We start from the raw sequence: 20,742 nt of genomic DNA on the forward strand, positions 1-20,742 counted from the left end.
GCACGCAGGATTCAAGCTGTGGGCGTCCCATGGATGGATACAGAGGCAACGTGATATTTTCTGCCTTATTATCTGCCCCTCTCTTAATGGTTCCCAGCGGTCTGTTCGCTTCTTTGGCTGCCGTTGCCCGTGGAGTGGATGTTTCCAGAGAACCGTCCGCAGTGGCTCCAAGATCTCTCTGGAGTGGTAACAGCTAATTCGGACCCCGCCATTGCCCATGTGTAGCTGGGATCACGTTTCCCCATGTGCATGACTTTGCATTTATCAACGCCGCGTTTCATCGGCCCTTTTGTGGCCCAGGCCCCCAGTTTTGTGAGGTCTCCTTGTAAGTCTCCGGAAGGTCCCTGCATGGGTGAGTCCCTGGACTCCCTGTGGGGTGGGGGGCAGGGCGGGGCAGGGTGTGTGGGGCGGGGCGGGGCGGGGCGGGGCGGGGCAGGGCAGGGCCCGGCTGTCCCCTGGGAATGGGGAATTACCCTGTGCTCTGAGCCATATGTCCGCTTTCACTCAAATTCTTCCAGCCAGATTAGCCAGCAGGCTCCCCCGTGGGGACCGATCCGCAGGGCTGGGGGGCGCATTCCAGGCAGCTCGCACCCTGCATTGGGGGGGGGAGCTGCCGGCCTTATACATGAACCCCAGGCTGGTGCCCACCTGCTTTGCCATCAGCACCAGGTGTGTTACCTGCCAGGCTGAGCGGGGGCAGGAGGAGCGTCGCCCTGGCTTGCTGGGCAGGAGAGTGATCGCTGGCCTGCAGGCTAGACGCTGGGTTCGTTACGAGGCATTTCACAGTAACACCTACAGGCACTGACCGAGGCCGGGGGGGCATCAGGATGCTGCACCGACACCCCCCCCACTGAGAGCGGGGGGGCCCCCTGGGGCTGGTTGCTGCCCCAAATCGCTCCTGGTCTGACCGGATAAAGGGTGGACCAGCCCCAGCTTATAGCTTGGGACTCCAGCCCCGGGAGCTCTGGGGACAGGGGGTGATAGAGTGGGGAGCAGACTCAGGGGCCTGGCACCCCGACCCGCTGGGCCTCACCTCCCTCCCCGAGCTGGGAACAGACCCTGGAGTCCTGGCTCCCCAACGCGCTGGACCCCGCTCCCCTCCCCGGCGCGCTGGACCCCACCCCGCTCCCCAAGCCAGGAACAGCCCCCGTCCGAGAAGAAGAGCTGGGGGGGGGCGGGGGGGAGCTGTGGAGCCTGCGGGTGAGGCGAGCCGGGGCTGTGCAGAGACATTGTTCGGGGTCCCGGGAACCTTTGCCCGGAATGCCAGCTATGCCAGCGCAGCCCTGGGCAGGACGCAGGGGCCCATTGTTTCCCGGGGGCTGGGAATGTGAGAAGTCAGCCAGTGACCTTTCCAGGGACGGGCCCCGCTGGCACGGGCGTGGGAATGAAATGCCACCGGGCCCCGTGCAGAGATGGGTGCCCGACGCCAGTCTGCCTCCAGGCACGGACGATGGGGGGGGCCCCCATGAAGAGTGCAGTGGGGGGCAGGGAGGTGCAGAAGGGAGAAACCTCTTTGGGTCTGGGGCAGGGGGGGATCTGCCAAGGGGCATCAGGTGCACGGAGCCACAGGAGAAAGACGTGGCCCAAGTCCCTGAGCAAGTCACTCTAGAGCTGGGAACAGCAACCAAAGTGGAAGCCAGGACTCCTGTGGTTCTCTCCCCAGCTCTGGGAGGGATGTGGGGTCTAGTGGTTGCGGGGGGGGGGGTGGCTGGAAGCCAGGACTCCTGGGTTCTCTCCCTGGCTCTGGGAGGGATGTGGGCATGACTTGTTAGGGAAGCAGCCTATGTAGGGGAAGGACATTGCCATTCAAAGCATTCTCCCCCCATCCCCTCCTGGCCTTGCCCCCAAGGCTGTCAGGGGAGTGAGATGAGCAGCATCTGTGCTGCCCCCTGACCCTGGGACTGACGTTGCCCAGTCTTGCCCATCCATCCCCTCCCCGCAGGAGCTGGTGTGTCTGTGCGAGGGGCAGGCTCTCCCCAGGGGCACGAGGATGGTGAAGCTCGAGCACGTGTCTGCAGATCACCAAACCTTCCCTGGCTCCTGTTTTTATTGCAGGCGGGAACTCCTCAGACCACGCAGCTCAGCTTCTGAGCAGCCCTTGCCGTGCGTGCGCCCACCCTGCCCCCACTTTGGGCGGTGGCTTCTATTCTTCCCAGCTATCTTGCTCCACAAAAGGGTTAATCGCTCCTTCCATTTAGCCCAAAAGAAGGTCTGCAATCCACAGGCCAAAAGACCCACTTGCTGGCAGCTGCGAACGCCGTCCCGCGTACCCGCCAGAGAAGGCAGTTGGTGGCTGAATGAAATGGGACTGAGTTGGACTGGTTTGGTCTGAGGTGGCACCTTGTGCGGCTCTGAGTATGGATTGTAAAGGGAGCGACAAGCTTCATACCCCTCATGGAGATGAGCGATCCCGCGCCAAAGACCCCGTGGGGCAGCTGGCTCTTGCCCTACACCCGTGGTCCTGCCTAGGAAATGAGGCGCTTGCCAGCCCTGCCTCCCCAAGACCCTGAGACATCCTGGGGATGGGCGCATGGTCCAAGCCCCCTGGGCAGACCTGCCTGCATGGGGGGCCGTGGGACCAGTGCATGGTGCAGCCCCACAAAACACAGCAGTGGGGGTGCCGGGCTGGCAGGGGGCTGGGCTGAGCAGCTGGCTGGAGGAGTGATGGGGCTGGGCTCCCCGTCTGTATTATCTGGGTGGGGTTTGGGCTGGTTTCCCTTAGGTGGAAAAACCATTTCCGCTCCCGCTGGCTGGAATAAACAGGGCCCCCCTGGGATGCTATTTTGGGACATGGTGGTTCCTGAGAGGACGGGGGGGGATGAGTGCGTGTTTAGATCAGGTTCCTTTGAACTCGGGGTCCGCAAGCTGCCCCTACTCTCCCCTCACCGCAGGGCCAAGTCACGGCGGGGGAGGGAGAAAGTGGCCTAGGGGTGAGGTTATGTTCCTGGGGGTGCCTGGGGCTGGCCAGGAGCTCCCCCCCCGCCCCCGCTGTGTTCAATCGCACTACGTTGCGTGGTGGTTTGGGGCACGGATGTGTTCAGCGTGGCTAGGGTGTGACCCCCAAACACGCTTCACTGTTCCGAGCCACTGCATGGTGAGGCTACGGATCGGGCCAGGACGGGGGGCGATGGGCAAACTGGGCCCCAGCTCACCCCACCAGGGAATCGGAGCCAGCTGGGATGCGAGACCCTCCGCTGGAATCTGGGGTGCTGGACGGAAACCCCTCAGGGTCAGCAGCTCCCCCTGAGAATGGGGGAAGGTGCCCCCGCCCCAGTGGAGAGCCATGGGAGCTGCTCTCCCGAAGATCTTGGCGGCCTGTGGGCTGGGGTCACCGATGGGACCCCTCTGCCCCCCTGCATTGCCCTGGCCAGATCCCAGCAGACCCCTGGCCTTCAGCCCCGAATCTGGTGGTGGAGCCACAGTGTATTTCCGGGCAGCCTCCTGGGGGTGCTGCGTGACTGTCTCCCCCCCACACCCCCCTCGGGCCCTCTCCCCTTCAGGGCTCCGTTCAGTGGTGCGGTTTTCTCTGTCCCTTTCCTGGCAGGCGCGGAGAGAGACCGGCCGGAAAGCCATGCTGTCAGCACAGGAAGCCAGTCTCCCGTAAGTAGCTGCACAGGGGGGCTGCACCCTGCTCCGGTTCACAGGGGTTTGGGATCTGATCTGCAGGCCCGGGGCGAGGAGGGAGCATGGGCCCAGCTGCTAAGGGCAGCCCTGGATCCTGGATTTCCAGGCCACTGGGCGCAACCCCTTGGCTCTGGGGGCTGCAGGCCGGTTACCTTGTGCACCTGGGCACGTGGCCCCGCCCGAACGCGCTGCAAGGGGGACGAAGGGGAAAACGATAGGCAAGAGCTGTGGAGAGGGATCTAAACCCTCCTGTTTTGACCAGCTGGGGCTCAGGGCTCTGGCAGACGGGAGACCAGGCTAGATGGGCCCCCGGTCTGATCCCATTCCTGATCCCCACACCAAGAAGCGTGTGGTCCCCAAGAGTCACCCTGGCTGGATCCCAGGCCAGCTCATGGGGTTGATCACACCCCACTCCAGCCCCTCCCCCGTTTTGTGGCCATTTGGGGTCCTGGAGGGGGAAGGGCCTGCAGAGGAGGGATAGAGGTGGAGAAGAGGGTGCCGGGCCCTGAGCCTCGTCTGCTTCCTGCTGGGACCCCGCTGCTGTTGGGCTGCCCAGCCACCCCCGAGCATTTGGGCCTCGGCTCGCAGAGTGTGCGCAGCAGTCTAACGGCCGGCCTGTAGCGAGGGTAACAGCCTCCCACTGCTGCTGGCTGGTGGAGCAATTCCCATCGCTCACAAGGTAGTTTTTTGTGCTGCGGTGTGCCAGGTCCTAGGCCCCGCTGGTACCTTGGGGGGCAGTCAGCATGTTTGCCTGGGTGTTTATGGCTGGGGCGGGGGGGTCGGCTCCAGGCTGAGTCCTGTGTTTTCTCTCCCCCCACCCCCCAGGCAGCGGAAGTAAAGGAGGCGAAGCAGCCTGGACAGCCCCGGCCCCTCCTGTCACCCGAGGAAGCCAGCAACGCGGAACGAGCCGTAAGGCCGGGCTGGGCAGGAAACGGGGGCAGAGTGAAGGGTGGGGGCAGCAGAGGCGGCTGGGGAGTCTGCCCAGGGATCGCGGCTCTGAAAGACCTTTTTCTGTAGCCGGGCTGGTCCTGCGAGTCAGCGGATCCCCGAGCTAACGGCTGGATCGGGCCCTGCTGGGCTGGGAGCTGGGGGGCAGGCTCTGAAAGCACGAGTCCCAGGGACGTTTAGTCTAAATAGACAAGATGGGCACAAAGAGGGGCACAGCAGGTCAGTGGCAGAGCTGGGAGAGAACCCAGGAGTCCTGGCTCCCAGCCAATGCTGTAACCCCTTTCTAAGCTCCCAGCACTCACCCCACCTCTGCCCCCGCCTCCCCCGCTGCAGGCCCAGAAGGAGAAGCTCCATGCAGAACTGAAGCGGGTCTTGCAGCGGAAAGGCGAGAGCCAGCCCAGCACCACGGAGCCAGAGACGCCGCCCGCCCCCGCCATGGAGACCCAGACCAGGGTGACGGAGGTGAGGGATGAACCCTTCCTAGCCTGCCCACCCCCGGCTGCTAACGGGGTGTCACCCTTCACTCCCAGCACGGATCCTCCCTCCCCCCCATTTAAAACAATGCTGTGGCCCCAGGTCTCGCCGTTCCAGCCCAGCGGCTTCCGGCAACAATTCAGGTTGTCGGGCCCTATCATACTAGGGCCTCCAGAGCCCGGCCAGGGATCAGGGCCTGGTTGTGCCAGGCACCGTGCACACCTCTGCTGGAGAGAGACCCTCCCTGCCCCAGCCTCCGGGGAGGACCCTGCGGAACCCAGGATGCCACCGGCGACCTGTGGGTCCGTCACACGCCAGGAGCTCTCTCTCGGGAATTTCTGCAGCCCGCCAAAGGCTCCCTCTGGCCTGTCCCGCTCTGTCCTGCTCTGGCCTCACCCTCCCTGGGTGCAATCCCCAATTCTTCCATTTTAAAACTGGGCCCTGAGCTGCTGCACTCACGTACCTGCCGTGCTCAGCGGGGCCCCGGCAGTCCGGAGCAGACGCCGTGGTGTGTCCCACCACAGGAACAAAGCACTGCAGAGGAACAGAATTTTAAAGCAACCAAAGGTCTCCAGGCCTGTCTGTCCTGCCATCCCTACGTGCCGGGCAGGGCTGGCCCAGCTGCCCCCAACCCCTTCGCAGCAGCCATGGGTATCGCAGGGTCAAAACCTGTGTCTCACACGCAGGCTTCGAATCCAGCTCGGTCCCTTTGGCTTCCCAGGCACTTGGTTATTCCCAGGGAACCGTGGGCGGCAGCAAATGGCTCCTGTCTTGTCCAGGATCCACCTTCCTCTCCCTGGGGCTGGTCAGTCTCACGGCCCCCCCGTGAAGAGGCAGACCCTGGAGGGGGGTCATGGGTAGCCAGCACTGAGCCCGCCACTCCTGGCTGAGCCCAGGGCCCGGCTCCCGTGGGCTCAACTCAGTGCCAGCTTCCCCCTGCAGCTTCTCGCTGGGTCTCTCCCCCGCCAGGAGGAAGCGAAGATGTCGGAGCTGGTGGAGATCATCCTGGAGACGGAGGCCAGGGCTGGGGCCAGCGGGATCAGCGTGGCTGGCGGGGGCAAGGAGGGGCTCTTCGTCTCCGACGTGCTGAGGGAGTCCCCCGCGGCCAAGGCCCTGAGCCTCAAAGAAGGTGGGTGGCCTCGTTCCTCAGGCGGGTGGTGAAGGAGGCAGCTGAGGACCCAGCTCTGCCACTGACTCCCTATGGGACCCTGGGCACGGCCCTGGTACTCTCAGCCCCAGCGTCCGGTCTGGGAACTGGGGATAACCTGATCTCGGACGGGGGCTGGGCCGCGTAGCTGGGCTGAGGATCGCCCCTAGCTTTGTTAAACGCTCGCTCTGTGGGCAACGGGAGGGAGGTGGCCCGTAGCTGGTGGACCCCCGGTTCCACTCACAACCGCAGTGCCGGGCAGGGCTCCCCCTCTGCGTGTGCGACGTCATTCACAGTTACCAGTGGGGCGGGTGCCACAGCACAGCGGGCACTAAGTGGTCCCCTTGCTGACGGCCCCAGTAGAAAGGCCAAGGGCTAAATAGACACTGAGCTCCGTCGGTGCCTAGAGGGGTCCCAGCAGGGTAGGGCACGTCGGAGGGGCTACCCAGGGCAACACTTGCCCAGCTGGGTGGATGAATTTATAACCTTTGAGCAGCCAGCGTGAATGTGCCAAACCACAGTGGCCCTTGGCTGCTGCCTGGGGATGTGGAGATGCCCAGACTGCTGGCCGGGGCTGAGGACAGAGAGGATCCCCTGGCGCTCAGGCTGTTGGCCGGGCCACCCGTGTCTCTGGCTTCTGGCTTAGGAAGAGGTTAATGCCACAAAGAGTTGGCAGGAGAGAAGCATCTGCAGCCGGCTGCTGCCGAGCGGCTCGCGTGGCCTTTGTCGCTGTGCATTCCCCGGCCTGTTCCGCTGACAATGAGCTTAAGCCCATGCTATCCACAGCAGCGTGGTAAGCCGGGAGCGGAGGCTGCACCGACCGTGGGGGGCTCTGCTTTTAAAATGCTGGGAGAGGAACGGTGGCCAATTTCCTGACTTCTACATGGTGCGAGACTTTATCCACGCACCTCCCATGGCCCCATCGCCAGAGTGTTTTGCGATCTCAGCAGGGAACCGAACCCCAGCTGATCTCCCGGGTCCCTGGCTCAGGCTCTAACCACGGAGCCATTCTTCCTCGCTTGGTTGGAGGAGGGCTTTGAACCCTGGCCGAGGTCCCCGCTTGTGCGACGTGCACCTGCCGTGCCAGCACTTGGCACTCACCCCAATGGCTGCCCCAAGGTGAATCCGGCCCGTTGCTTCTGTTTCTGTTGCACCATTTGCTGTCCCGTCTCCATAGCCCCTAAACTCCCCCCAACCCATCCCTGCAGGTGACCAGCTCCTGAGCGCCAGGGTTTTCTTTGAGAACGTCCGGTACGAAGATGCCCTGAGGATCCTGAAATGCGCGGAGCCGTACAAGGTCTCCTTCTGCCTGAAACGCTCCGTTCCCCGCTCGGATGTCCCCGGGAGCCCTGCAGCCGGTGGCCTGGAAGTGAAGGGACCCCAGGCGAAGATGGCCAAGCTGGTACGCAGTGCCGGCCCCTCCTGCTCACCTGTAACTCAGACACGTGTGTGATTCAAACGACTCGCAAAGTGAAATGTTAGAGATGGGGGCGGGGGCTGGGGGGAGCTTGTTTGTTCATTTATAACCGAGCTGCGCTTCAGAGACTTGGCAAAATCTCTTGGGCTGATTCTCAGTTACCCGCTTCTTGCACGTAGGGGACTTTAAAGGCCCCTTTGCGCTCCCTGTATTCTGGGCCCCGGGTGTCAATTACTGCAGCCTCAGGGTGGCTCTAACTCCTGCTTCAGCCCTTATGGGCCCTGGGGGGCAGAGAACAACCACAGTGCAGTGCGCTCTGGCCATGCCCCCAGTCCGCCCCCTCTGGGCTCTGGGGGGCAGAGAACAACCACAGTGCAGTGCGCTCTGGCCAAGCCCCCAGTCCGCCCCCTCTGGGCTCTGGGGGGCAGAGAACAACCACAGTGCACTGCGCTCTGGCCATGCCCCCAGTCCGCCCCCTCTGGGCTCTGGGGGGCAGAGAACAACCACAGTGCACTGCGCTCTGGCCATGCCCCCAGTCCGCCCCCTCTGGGCTCTGGGGGGCAGAGAACAACCACAGTGCACTGCGCTCTGGCCAAGCCCCCCGATCCGCCCCCTCTGGGCTCTGGGGGGCAGAGAACAATCACAGTGCAGTGCGCTCTGGCCATGCCCCCAATCCGCCCCCTCTGGGCTCTGGGGGGCAGAGAACAACCACAGTGCAGTGCGCTCTGGCCATGCCCCCAGTCCGCCCCCTCTGGGCTCTGGGGGGCAGAGAACAACCACAGTGCAGTGCGCTCTGGCCAAGCCCCCCGATCCGCCCCCTCTGGGCTCTGGGGGGCAGAGAACAACCACAGTGCAGTGCGCTCTGGCCAAGCCCCCAGTCCGCCCCCTCTGGGCTCTGGGGGGCAGAGAACAACCACAGTGCAGTGCGCTCTCGCCAAGCCCCCCGATCCGCCCCCTCTGGGCTCTGGGGGGCAGAGAACAATCACAGTGCAGTGCGCTCTGGCCAAGCCCCCCGATCCGCCCCCTCTGGGCTCTGGGGGGCAGAGAACAACCACAGTGCAGTGCGCTCTGGCCAAGCCCCCAGTCCGCCCCCTCTGGGCTCTGGGGGGCAGAGAACAATCACAGTGCAGTGCGCTCTGGCCAAGCCCCCCGATCCGCCCCCTCTGGGCTCTGGGGGGCAGAGAACAATCACAGTGCAGTGCGCTCTGGCCATGCCCCCAATCCGCCCCCTCTGGGCTCTGGGGGGCAGAGAACAACCACAGTGCAGTGCGCTCTGGCCATGCCCCCAGTCCGCCCCCTCTGGGCTCTGGGGGGCAGAGAACAACCACAGTGCAGTGCGCTCTGGCCAAGCCCCCCGATCCGCCCCCTCTGGGCTCTGGGGGGCAGAGAACAACCACAGTGCAGTGCGCTCTGGCCAAGCCCCCAGTCCGCCCCCTCTGGGCTCTGGGGGGCAGAGAACAACCACAGTGCAGTGCGCTCTCGCCAAGCCCCCCGATCCGCCCCCTCTGGGCTCTGGGGGGCAGAGAACAACCACAGTGCAATGCGCTCTGGCCATGCCCCGATCCGCCCCCTAAAATCAGAGGCTAGGAGCAGGGTCCTTCCGCCAGCCAGGGATGTCCCTGCAGGGTGGCTGGGATTCTCTGATGGCCACTTTAGCCCCAGAAGGGCCTGGGCATGACTGAGGATCAGGCCCCAGCTCTCTGAAACGTTAGATCCATGCCGGGGACTGCCTGGCTGGGCCAGGCTGACTGGCAAGGACCCTGTCTCGCTAGGGGAAGGGGAGGGATGGAGCAGAGGGTCTCCGATCCCAGCAGTAAGGGATGGAAACGCCCCCTTGCAGGGGGTCGCTCCGAATCAGTGCAAGACTGTCCTTGTTTGCTAGTGCCTCCCCCTGTCCCATGTTGGACTCTCACCCCCCTTGCAGGACAGAAACACACAGGCTCCAGGTCTTGCTCTTTGCCTTTGAATCCTGGGTTTGAGGAGCTATTTCCCTTCGTACTCACGGCTAGCCCCATCCCCTGGTGTCACCCGCAACAATTCCTCTTCCGGTTGGGAACCTGCAGGAGGGGACACCCAGAGAGGCATCTAGGGGCCTGGGGCTCCACGGGGCGTGGGGTCTGGGGTGTTTGTATTTGCATATTGGTCCTTCAGTCCATGGGTATAACAGCGAGGGAGTGTGTTGGACTGGGAGCCAGGACTCCTGGGTTCTATCCCTGTCTCTGGGAGGGGAATGGGGTCTGGTGGGTTACAGGGTGGGCTGGGAGTCAGAACTCCTGGGTTCTATCCTGGGTCTGGTGGGTTGAGGGGGGGAATCAGGACTCGTGTGTTCCATCCCAGCTCTGGGTGCGGCGTGGGGCTGGAGGGTTAGATGGGGGGTGGGAGTCAGGACTCCTGGGTTCTATCTCTAGCTCTGCCGGTGACTATTCTGACCCTCCCAACACATCGCCTCTTTATGCCCGAGTTTCCAGGCCGGTTAGTGCAGGATGACCTAGGCCAGCTCTGCCCTGCACACTTACTTCAGGGTACCCCCCTCTGAGCGACGTGTTTACACCCACCTTAATGCCCTGTGTACCCAGCGCTATGCCAGCTGGAGAGAGAGGGGTGGAGTTGAGGCGATGGGACAGTCTCTCCCCTCAGCTTAGAGCGGCTCTGCCAGGAGCACTCCGGCAGCGCAGCTCGCTGACGCAAGTCTGGAGCGTCGACCTGCCCCAAGCAGTGGGAGTGGGCTGGCATGTGTTGAGAAGCAGGGAGAGAGCGTGGGCTGGTAGCTGCTATCGTCCCGAATACATCCAAACATCCGTAAACACGCCGTTAGCCTAGGAAGGCAGGCAGCCTCCTGGGAGTGACTGCTGGTGATGGGGCAGGGACATACGGAGAATGCCGTTAAGATGGCAATCCAGGAGTGTGGATGCAGGCCGGGATCACGGGGACAGAGCTGCAGTATGGACCCCGGCTGCAGGCTCGGTCCCAGGTTGCACACTGCTAGCACGGCAGCCGAGGTGGAGGTAACGTTCCCACGCTGCACAGCCGCCAGGGCGCTCGCTGGACCCTGACTGACACGGCTGTGTTCTCCCTCTCCCCTCTCTCCCCAGAACATAAAGAGCCTGGTGCCCATGAGAAAGCAGAAGGGGAAGGGCTTGACGAAGGCCCCGGAGGAGGAGGTGGCCCTGACGGGCAGCGCGGAGCTGTCGGCGGGGAAGCTGGACGTGGCTCCTGTGGACGTGGAATTCTCCTTTCCCAAGTTCGCCAAGCTAAGGAAGGCCAAGGGCGCGGCCGGGCCCAGCCCAGACCTCTCCGCTGAGCTCTCCTCTTCGCGCACCAAGGGGAGGAGGCTCAGGTTCCCCAGGCTGAAGGTGAAGGAGGCTGCAGGCGTGCAGGCGTTGGCTGTGGCAGGGACACTGGAAGCAGCCTGGCCCAAGGGGCGCGTGGAAGGGGAGGCAGGTGTCCAGGGGAAGGCTCCCCAGTTCACAGCCCCATTCCCCAAGGTGAAAAAGCCCAAGGAGGATGCTGGGCTTGCGGAGGTTGAGCTCAAGGACCAAATCAAGTTCAAGGCCCCCGAGGTTGAACTGGACATTCCCATCCTTGATCTCAAAGCCCCCAAAGTTGCAGCTGGAGTGGAGATCCCGGAGATCTCGGGCAAAGGGGAGGCCTTGCGGATCAAGCTGCCGAAGTTCGGGGCATCCGCCAGGCCTGCGGAGGGGGAAATCGAGGTGGAGGGACTGGAGGGGAAGCTGAAGGTGCCCAAAGTCCAAGTGCCCCGGGTTGGGATTTCTCTGCCGATGGCAGGCAGGGAAGCAGAGGGGCCAGAGGAAGAGCTCAGAGCTGGCATCAAACTCCCCTCGGTGGAAATAGCAGCACCCAAAGTAGAGGTGGATTTGAGCCTTCCCAAAGTGGAAGGAGCCCTGGAAGCCCCAGACGTCAGTGCCAAAGGGGAGGGCTTGAAAATAAAAATGACCAAGTTTGGCGCATCTACAGAGGAAGGCACACTGAAAACGCCTGCCATCCCGGCCCCCAAGCTCAGCACCTCTCTGCCCAGCGACAAAGGGGAGGCCGAGGGGCCAGCCGGGAGGTACAAAGCTGGCATGAAGCTCCCATCCCTTAACATAGGGGTGCGGCAGGTGGACGTTGAGATCCCCCTTCCCAGGGGGAAGGCAGATGCAGAACGGGAAGCAGAGCCTGCTGAAGCCACACTGGAGCTCCCCGACGTGACTGTGAAGATCCCCAAGATCAGCCTGCCCACGCATGGGGGCAAAGCCAAAGAGGAGGAGGAGGCAGAGAAGGAGTTCAAGGTGCCCCAGGTGGAAATAAAAGTGGGGAAGGCAGAGGGGGAGAGCCCCGAGTTGAAGACAAAAGGTCCCAAGATTAAGATGCCGAGCTTTGGAATCTCCCTGTGGGAACACAAGCCCGATGCGGACACCAAAGCGAAAGAGCCTGCCCCCGAAGGGAAGGTGAAATTCCCTGGGGTGAAGATGCCCTCCATCGACATCTCTGTCCCCAAAGCTGCCGACGTGCAGCTGCCTAAAGCGAAGATGGAACCAGCTGGGCTAGCTGGTGAGGGGAGGGTGAAAGCCTCTGACGGGGATGGTGCTGAGGGTCCTGAGTTCAAATTCAAAATGCCACAGGTGTCGCTTCCAAAATTTGACCTCTCTGGCATGGCCGGGAAAGCCGAGAGCAAGGACCACGTGCCTTCGCCCAAAGCCCCACACCTGGAGGCCGATATTGGGCGCCTGGAAATCGCGGCTGGGAAGATAAGTGTGCCCACGCTGGATATCTCTGTGCCGGGGATTAAGCTGGTTGACGTGGAGCTGCCAGAGGCCTCTTTGCGAAAGCCTGAGCTTGAGATAGCTGTCGAGAAGCCGAAGATTGAGGTGAGGCTGCCCGCGGGGAAACCTGAGGGGAGGAAGCTGGAGTCAGGGCTGGAAACGGCCCAAGCCAGGCTGAGTTTCCCGTCGGTGAAGATGCCGTCGGTGGACATCGACATGCCCAAAGTAGGCGTTGACCTGGACCTGCCGAAGGCAAAGCCTGGCTTCGAGGGGGAGCTCAGGGCAGCGGCAGGCCTGAAGGAACATGACCTCCAGCTGCAAAAGCCCCAGGAGCCTCTCCTGAAGTTCGGGGCTGTCTGCAAGGACTTGGAGGTGGAGATCGATGTGCCGGCTCCCAAAGCCAAGGCTGACCGCCCCACGCCACAAACAGAGGTTGAGCTCCAGGGTGCAGCCTTTGAAGGCCCAGATCTAAGTGGGATGGTGGCGAAGATCCCCAAGGTGGATATTTCGTTTGGGAAAGAGAAGCTGGAGGGTGAGGAACTGGAGAGAGCGGGGCTGGAAGGGAAGGGCAAAGCGGATATGAAGTTCCCAAAGGTCGGCCTAGAACTCAAAAGCCCCGAAGTGAAGCCCGGGAGCCTGGAGGCCACAGTGAAGCTGCCCTCCGTTGAAATTTCAACACCTAAGCTCCCCGAGGTGGCCATCGAGACCCTGCTGGGGGGAACAGCCGCTGTCGACATCAGCGGAAAACTGCTGGAGACTGATACCAAGCTGAAATCGCCCAAATTCTCTTTCCCCAAATTTGGCATCTCTGGCCCAAAGGTTAAGAAAGGAGGCCTGGAGGCTGCCACGCTACAAACTGAGCTGGAGGCGGAAACCCTGGAAGCAAGTGCCAAAGGGCCTAAGCTGAAGATGCCAAAATTTGGGCTCTCGTTCTCCAGGTCGAAGCAGGGGGACGACGTGGATGGGCCCAGGCACTCTGCGGAGGGAGAGGGGAAGGCTCCCAAGGGGAAGGTGGAGATCTCAGGGCCTCACGTCGACTTGGACTCCTCCGAAGCCAAAGTGAAGCTGCCTTCAGTGAAACTTCCCACAGTTGACATCTCCAGCCCCAAAGTGGATGTGGACATTGACTTGCCCAAGGGAAAGGGGGACATCTCAGGGGAAGGGGTCACACAGGCTGGGGAAACATCACCTAACATCAGCATCGAGGTCCCAGACATTAAGCTGAAGATGCCAAAATTTTCACTGCCAAAATTTGGGGGCCAGGGCAGGGAGGAGGAGCTGGAACTGGAACAAGAGACCCTCAAGGGGGAATTGAAAGGGAGCGCTGAGGCCTTGTCCGGAGAGCTGGATGGGAAAGCAAAGGGCAAGGAGGCCAAGATGAAGATGCCCAGGTTCAAAATGCCATCATTTGGCATTGCCAGGAAGGATGTGGAGGTGCCTGGGCCCAGTGTGACAGCTCCTGAGAGTGACGTGAAAGGCAAGAAGGGGAAAACAGCTGCCAAAGAGCCCGACATGGCTGCTGGGAGCCCAGAGGAGAAGCTAAAAGGCCCCTTCATGAAGATGCCAAAACTGACGATCTCTTCTCCCAAGGCTGACCTGAAAGCAGAAGCTGATGTGAGAGGCTCCAAAGATGAAAGTTATATCCAAGGCCCTGACATAGAAATTAAAATGCCCCAGGTTGAGCTGCCAAAGTTTGGAACCAAAGAGGAGAAAGCTGATGTGGAGGTGTCCAAGAGACCGGAAAGCCCTGGCACCAACCTAAAAGTGGGCACTGTTAAGATGCCATCACTAGAGATCTCCGCACCTGCCCAAGTTCCTTCCTTGCAAATCTCCGTTCCCGGTGTAAAAGCAGAAGGGGAGCTGTCGGTGGGAAAGCCAGTCATGGACATCTCCGAGGCTGACATCAGGGGGTACGAAGGAAACCTGAAAATCCCCAAAGCACCTTCCATTGGCATCTCTGCACCAAAGCTAGACTTGGATATCAACTTGCCGAAAGTCAGTGTGGAGATGCTGGGCCAGCATGAGGCTGGGCTGAAAATAGAGGGGGATGCCACCTTTGAGAAACCAGACACCAAAATTAAGATGCCCAAGGTGGAGCTGCCCAAATATGGGCAGGAGGGTTTCCTGGGGAAAGACTTGGATAGAGAGCTAAGTGGTGCCAAGGCGGAGATGCACCTCCTCCAAGGACAAAAGCTGAAAGAGCCTTCCATAAACGGCCAGAAAGTCACCCTGGAGATGGAAGGGGGCAAATATGCAGCTGGTGTTACTGAAGCCTCCCTGCTGGGTTCCAAGGTCCGGATGCCCAAACTGGATATTTCCTTGCCCAAAGCCAGGCTGTCGGAGGTGGAGTTACCTCTGGCCGAGGGGGAGATCACCATCGAGGAACTGGAGGAAGCCGAGGGGAAATTTAAGCTACCATCGGTTGGGCTACCTAAATTTTCTACCCCGAAGGTGAAAGCTCCAGAGGTGGGATTTGATGTTGGCTTAAGCAGAGATCGAGACTTTGCTCTGGACATGTCAGGGCTGCACGGGAAGGTGCCCAAAGTCGAAGTGAGTGGCCCAAAGATTAAGCTGCCTAAATTCGGGGGAGTCAGTTCTAATGACCAATGGGAGGCAGATACAGACTCATCCAAGACCCCCAAGGTGGAGCTTAACCCCCCCAAACTCCGGGGGAGCCTCGAGACCCCAGGCAGCGAAGTGGGGGTGAAAGAGGCCAAGCTCAAAATGCCATTGGTTCCCATTGGCTTCACCGTGGGCAAGGGAGAGGGGGAGAGCTCCCCCAGGGCAGAGGACTCTGAGATGGATGGTTACGACAGCAAGTTCAAACTGAAGATGCCCTCATTCGGGATTTCCAAAGTTGGCACAGAGGCCAAGGGGGACGAGTCCAGGACGGACACCCAGCCCCTCTGCCCCACAGCAGAGGGAACGGACTTCTCCTTTAAAATGCCCCAGCTTGCCATTCCGGACGTGGGGTTCTCGGCAGGCCCAGGGGAAGCTCCAGCTTTGGTGGGGGGGAAAGCCGAGATGGGTGGAGACGCCAGGGCCAGGGTCGAGAAATCGGCAGGTGCTGAAGATCTGGAGCGGGACGCGGGAGGGTTAGAGATCAGGCTCAAGATGCCCCAAATCAAGATGTCGCCATTCGGGATTTCAGGATCCAACGGGGATGAGGGGAATATGACGGCATCTCTCCATAGCCACAAGGGGTCAGACAGGGAGCAGATGGGGGGGAAGAAATCCCTGTTCAAAATGCCGGACCTGGAGATCTCCGCCCCGAGCATCAAGGCGCACGCAGAGTATGAAGTTGACGGGGCTCAGCTCCACCACAGTGACTCCAAAGAGCTGCCGAGAACCAGGGCCGCTGGCATCCGAGATGAGAAGGGTGGTGGCGTCAAGGCTCCAGGAGCGAAGGGGGACACTTCTGAAGCCGAGGCAGGGAAGAAGTATAAAATGAAGCTGCCCAAGTTTGGGATCGCCCTGCCCAAAGCCACCCAGGAAGGAGGAGAAGGGGACCTTTCTAGGGAGGAAAGCAAGGCCCAGGAGGCTGAAGCCAAGGTGAAGATGGCCAAGGTGAAGAAGGCGGTATTTGTGCTGGTGAAGCCCAAGGGGAAGGGGGTGGAAGCATCCTCTGGGCTCTTGGAAGGAGATGGCGAAGCTGCTGCTGGCTTCTTGGAAGGGGATGGGGGCAGCAAGGCGAAGGTGCCTAAAATAAAGCTGAAGCCCAACTTTGGGCTCTCCCTCTCCAAACCCAAAGCTGGGGTGGAAGTCAATGGGGAGCTAGAGCCCCCGGCCCAGGAGGTAGGGGAGCTGGAGAAAGGCTCCAAGCTGAAGCTGCCCAAGCTGGGCTTCTCCAAGACGGAGGTCACGGACCTGGTCACCAGCGGGAAGGTGTCAGCATCTAAGCTCAACGGGGAGGAGGGCGAACTTTCCCTGCAGAATGGCTCCCAGGACAGCAAGGCAAAGCTGGGCAAGATTAAGCTGCCCCAAGTTGAATTCTCCTCCCCGTATAAGGCGGCGGAGATGGACCCTGAAATGAACCTCAAGCTGGTGAGGGCAGAAGAGGCCAAGGATGAGGCTCATGGCAGCACCTTCATGGCTCTCAAGGCGGCCAAGTTCAAGTCCCCCAAGATCACGTTCTCAGGTTTCAAGAAGAAGGAAGGGGAACAAGCTGGGAACGTGGTCTCTTCAGCTGCCAGGACAGAGATGGCCTTGTTGGAAAAGGGGGAGAGGGATCGAGATGCCAAGCCAGAGACATCCAAGATCTCGCTGGGCTTCACCTCCAAGTCGAAGGGGGAATACAATGTGGAGAGAGGCGAGCTGGATGGCAGAGAGAAATCCCCCAAGTTCAAGTTCCCCAAGCTGGCCCTGAGCCCCAAAACCAGAGGGGAGCTAGAAGTCACTTCCGAGCAGCTGGAGAGAGGGGGCTCCTCCCAGTGGGAAGGAGAGAAGGGGACAGGGGTGCTGGAGGGAGTCAAGATTCGGACGCCCAAGCTGGGTTTCTCCACTCAGCTGGAGGAGCAGATCCCGGAGGAGGGAGTTAAGCCGATCAAGGGCGAGATGATGGTGGGGAAATCGTCCCCCATCTGAGGCTGGGCTGGGGCAGGGAAAGCAGAGACTTGAACAGCCCCCCCCCCCCCCCCCCCCCCCCCCCCCCCCCCCGCGTTGGGAGTTTCGCAGGCTGGCATCTGTACAGTTCTGTGCCTGTGTGTGACAGATGCACTAACCACAAGATGAGCTTTCAAGCCACAGCGTGGGCTGGGGGTGGAAATGGGGCTAGGGGGGACCCAGCTGTTCTAATAACCAGCCCCAGTGTGGGCTCTCCCCTGCTCTGACTCCTCCCTGATGGGGGCCAAGTGGATCTTCTTGGGGCAAGACTTTTTTAAAAAAATTTTGTTGGAAATAATGTGAATAAATAACCAAGCTCCACTTAGTATTTTTTACCGTTTTCCCAGTTTAATAAACAGCCCCTTTGACCTGGTCCAGCTCAGGCCCGGTCCCCCCCAAGGCTCTGCCTCGCGTGGGGGCTCGCGGGCTCTGACTGCACTAAGGGGCTCCGAATGATTTGGGTTTTTTTAACTTAGGCTTTAACTCTGTTTCTCGGGGTGGCTGTTCCGTTCACACTTTTAAATTAAGACGCTTGCAAACTAATGGTCAGTAAGATAACGGTAGGAGATGAAAGCAGTCGTTTCTTTTCAACCGCAGACCAGTGCCTTCTTACTAGCATAATGCTAAGCTCAGAGAAAGGAGTCGATTGGAAGAGGAAAGATAATGTGAAATTTAAAACGCAGCTCACTCTGTACTGCGCAGCTTGTTCGTATTCTAGTAACGGGGGTAAGGAATTTCCAAGAAAGGAGCAAGGAAACGGCAGGGGGTCGACTCTGTTACACTGCTCCAGCGGTAGGAAGGGGCCTTCGTGGAAATCGGGTTCCTGCGTTTTAATGAGTGATTCTAGATGGGGAGAAAGCTGGGGTTTGATCCCGTGAGCTCTGAAAAGCCTGGCCGGGCCAGCTCCACTCTGTTTACCCTGAAATTCCTAACCTCTGGCTGCCCTTTTCATCAACACAAATAGCAGCTGAGTCCAAAGGGTTCCTCCTTGGAAGGTGGTTTAAAAATAACTGGTGTGTTCTCTCCCAGCGTGGGAGCAAAGAAGAGCCTTCTCAGGCAGGGCAGGGCTGTTGAAACTGCTACGGGTTGTGGATTTATCACAGGTTCCCACACCCAGCCCCACTGGTGGGGCTCTGTTAACCAAAGCAAAGAGGAGACATTTCCCTTGGGCAGGGGGACGGTCAGGGTTGCAACAGGCCATGGTCTCAGACCCCTCACTTGTTTTTTGAGCACCTTCCAAATAGGAAAGAGACCAGGAACCTCTGCTGATGACTGGAAAGGCCTCCATGAGACATGCTTAGAGCCAAGGGCCAATGAGCCGTCACACTCCTGTCGTCTGTAGTCCCCTCTTAGCCACCGCTGCATGTGTGATCTCCGGAGAGCCCCTCCCCAGCATTATTACTGGGGAGATCAGGACTGTCCCGGCCCTAAAGAGCTTGCAATTTACATGGATGAGACAGTTAGAGAGAGGCTGATTATCCATACTTCAGGCCCAGAGAGATGCAGTGACTTGCCCAAGGTCTCCCAGGGAGTCAGTGGCAGAGCTGGGAAATGAACCCAGGTGTTCTGAGGCCTAGAACAGTGCCTTACTCACACAATTGTGCCCTTCCCCTACAGCACAATCCCATCCCAGTGCCTCGGTCAGCCCAGGGGAACAAACAGGGAGCTCATTAAACATCATGGGGCTTTGAATGTTCCTATTTACATTTTCCCCAAAAGAAAGGATTGAATACGCCCCCCACTGGTAGTTTGATTTCTAGCTGTTGTCTTTGTGGGGGTGGGAGTCTGTCCAGAAATTCCTCTGTTTGCTTCTGGGGGCAAATGTGTACATACAGTAGACCCTCAGAGTTACGAACACCGCAGGAATGGAGGTTGTTCGTAATGCTGAACAAAATGTTAAGGTTCTTTCAAAAGTTTACAACTGAATGTTGACTTAATACAGCTTTGAAATTTTTCTATGCAGAAGAAAAGAGGGTTTAAAGCAGCATTTAATTTAAATGTACCAAGCACAGAAACAGTTTCCTTGTCAAACTTCCCCTTTATTTTTTTGGTAGTTTACATTTAACACCGTACTGTACTGTACAGTATTTGCTGGTTTTTGGTCTCTGCTGCCTGATTGCGTGCTTCCCCATGAGGTGTGTGGCTGACTGGTCAGCGTGTAACTCTGGTGTTCGTAACTCTGAGGTTCTACTGTAGATTCTATTGCTTAACGAAGCCATAACCCACCTGAGCCTCGGTGTTCCGGCAGCAGATTTAGCTTGTATTTAACGGGAGCGATTGCAGTCCATGGGTGGGTTGGTGTGTTAAGCACACCAGATGTCATTGCCATGGACTGGAAGGGTAGCTTGGTTTTCGTTATGATAAATGCAGAATAGAAGTAACAGGGCAGAGGACAGGCCCTCGTTTGCAGTCACATTGTATTTCCTGCCTTGTAACTAATGTGTAACTGTGTGATGAGGGGAATAAGGGGGTGGGAGTTTGGGTGCCTTTTCATAGCTAATCGTGTATTATCTCATATACAGCATACCTGCCAAGAGATAAACCTTGATCTTACTTAATGAACTGTGTTGCTTTGACCTCTTTTACTGAAGATATGTGTATGATTATTGGCATTTTATTTTCAAGATTGTCTGACCCGATGACCGGAAAAGAGATTTTTTTTTAAAAAGGCGGATTACACAGAACCCCCACCCCACGCTCGTGCCAGCTTCCTGAAGGCGGGGATGGAGCGCTAAGCTCGCTCCGGGGGGCTGCAGAGCCAGCTCCCTAGCTGTGGAGCATTTGGAAACGTGGCCAGAAGTGTTGCCCTAGGAGGTGCTGGGTGCTTTTGGATCCTGGCAGCCTGGATGTCGTAGTCTGACTGACTGCACCCGCACAGGCTCCCTGGGGGTGAAATCCACCCTGCTGCCAAGAAGCCAGCACAAGGCCTGCGTACTACTTTTCAGCCCAAAGGCTGAAGCAGGATCTAAGTGGTACCTAGGCCTTGTGGGCATAGCATCCCACTCCAGTCTAGAGCTCCACCCACGTCCCCTTCAGTGATCTCTGCTGTGTCCAGACCAACACAGACACCAGAACAAGGCTCCCAGGGCGAGAACTACCTTCCCCCAAACACATGCTCGTGGGTTCCTTCCCCTTTCTCTCTGCCCAGGAGACAAACAGGCAGCCCTGCTGGGATGTGCATTGGGCCTGATTCTCTGCTGCCCTGGCTTCAAATGGATGCAAAACACTACTCAGTGAAGCCGGTAACAATTCGCTCCCACTTCGCATTGGTGCAAATCCCTGCAAGGGGCAGGGGTAATGGGGCCCCTCGGTATCATTTACACCAGGGTAGAATTTAACCCACTCTCTTTAAACTTGTCCACGGCAGCAAGCGGATGAGCAGGAATTAGCTGCTGTGTGTGTGTCAGCTTCCCTTTGAAGGGGCTGTCTTTAGCCAAAACCATTGCCATTTCCACCAGCCGGGAGGGCGTTTGGAGCAGGGGCAGTAGCTGGAGCGAGGAGCTCTCTTCTCCCCTGCGCTTTGTCAGGGCTGTTTTAAAAGCATTGCTTAGACACAGGGGGGCTTTTCTGATTCCCATTAACACTAAATGCCCCTTTCCCTTGGAGTCCCGCAGAGCTGGGGGGGGCCCCGTCCTCTCACCCTGCCCTGCCCAGAGGGATGCTCAGATCCAGGAACCCCCCGGGTACCTTGTCTCACAGCCACTGCGCTGCTGCTGCTTTTTCTTTCTGTTCTGGGTTTGTCTGAATAAAATTCATCTGTGACTGCG

At 59.6% G+C, this 20,742-nt stretch overlaps 1 protein-coding gene across 3 annotated transcripts in view; it reads left to right on the forward strand.

The window, feature by feature from the left end:
* The window catches only part of PRX (periaxin), a 41,232-nt gene extending 20,490 nt beyond the window's left edge, over nucleotides 1–20,742 (forward strand). For 2 of the 3 annotated variants that reach the window (XM_043534559.1, XM_037884561.2), the window contains exons 2-7: nucleotides 3,545–3,600; nucleotides 4,450–4,533; nucleotides 4,906–5,034; nucleotides 6,016–6,175; nucleotides 7,402–7,595; nucleotides 10,703–20,742. In XM_043534559.1, the coding sequence (XP_043390494.1) occupies nucleotides 5,008–5,034; nucleotides 6,016–6,175; nucleotides 7,402–7,595; nucleotides 10,703–16,957 (6,636 nt within the window). In that variant the 5' untranslated portion in view covers nucleotides 3,545–3,600; nucleotides 4,450–4,533; nucleotides 4,906–5,007 and the 3' untranslated portion in view covers nucleotides 16,958–20,742. The remainder of the gene's footprint in view (nucleotides 1–3,544; nucleotides 3,601–4,449; nucleotides 4,534–4,905; nucleotides 5,035–6,015; nucleotides 6,176–7,401; nucleotides 7,596–10,702) is intronic. The other variant, XR_006287207.1, reaches the window with a different exon arrangement.

The sequence above is a fragment of the Chelonia mydas genome, chromosome 23 (assembly GCF_015237465.2).
Source record: "Chelonia mydas isolate rCheMyd1 chromosome 23, rCheMyd1.pri.v2, whole genome shotgun sequence".
Taxonomy (NCBI): Eukaryota; Metazoa; Chordata; order Testudines; family Cheloniidae; genus Chelonia; species Chelonia mydas.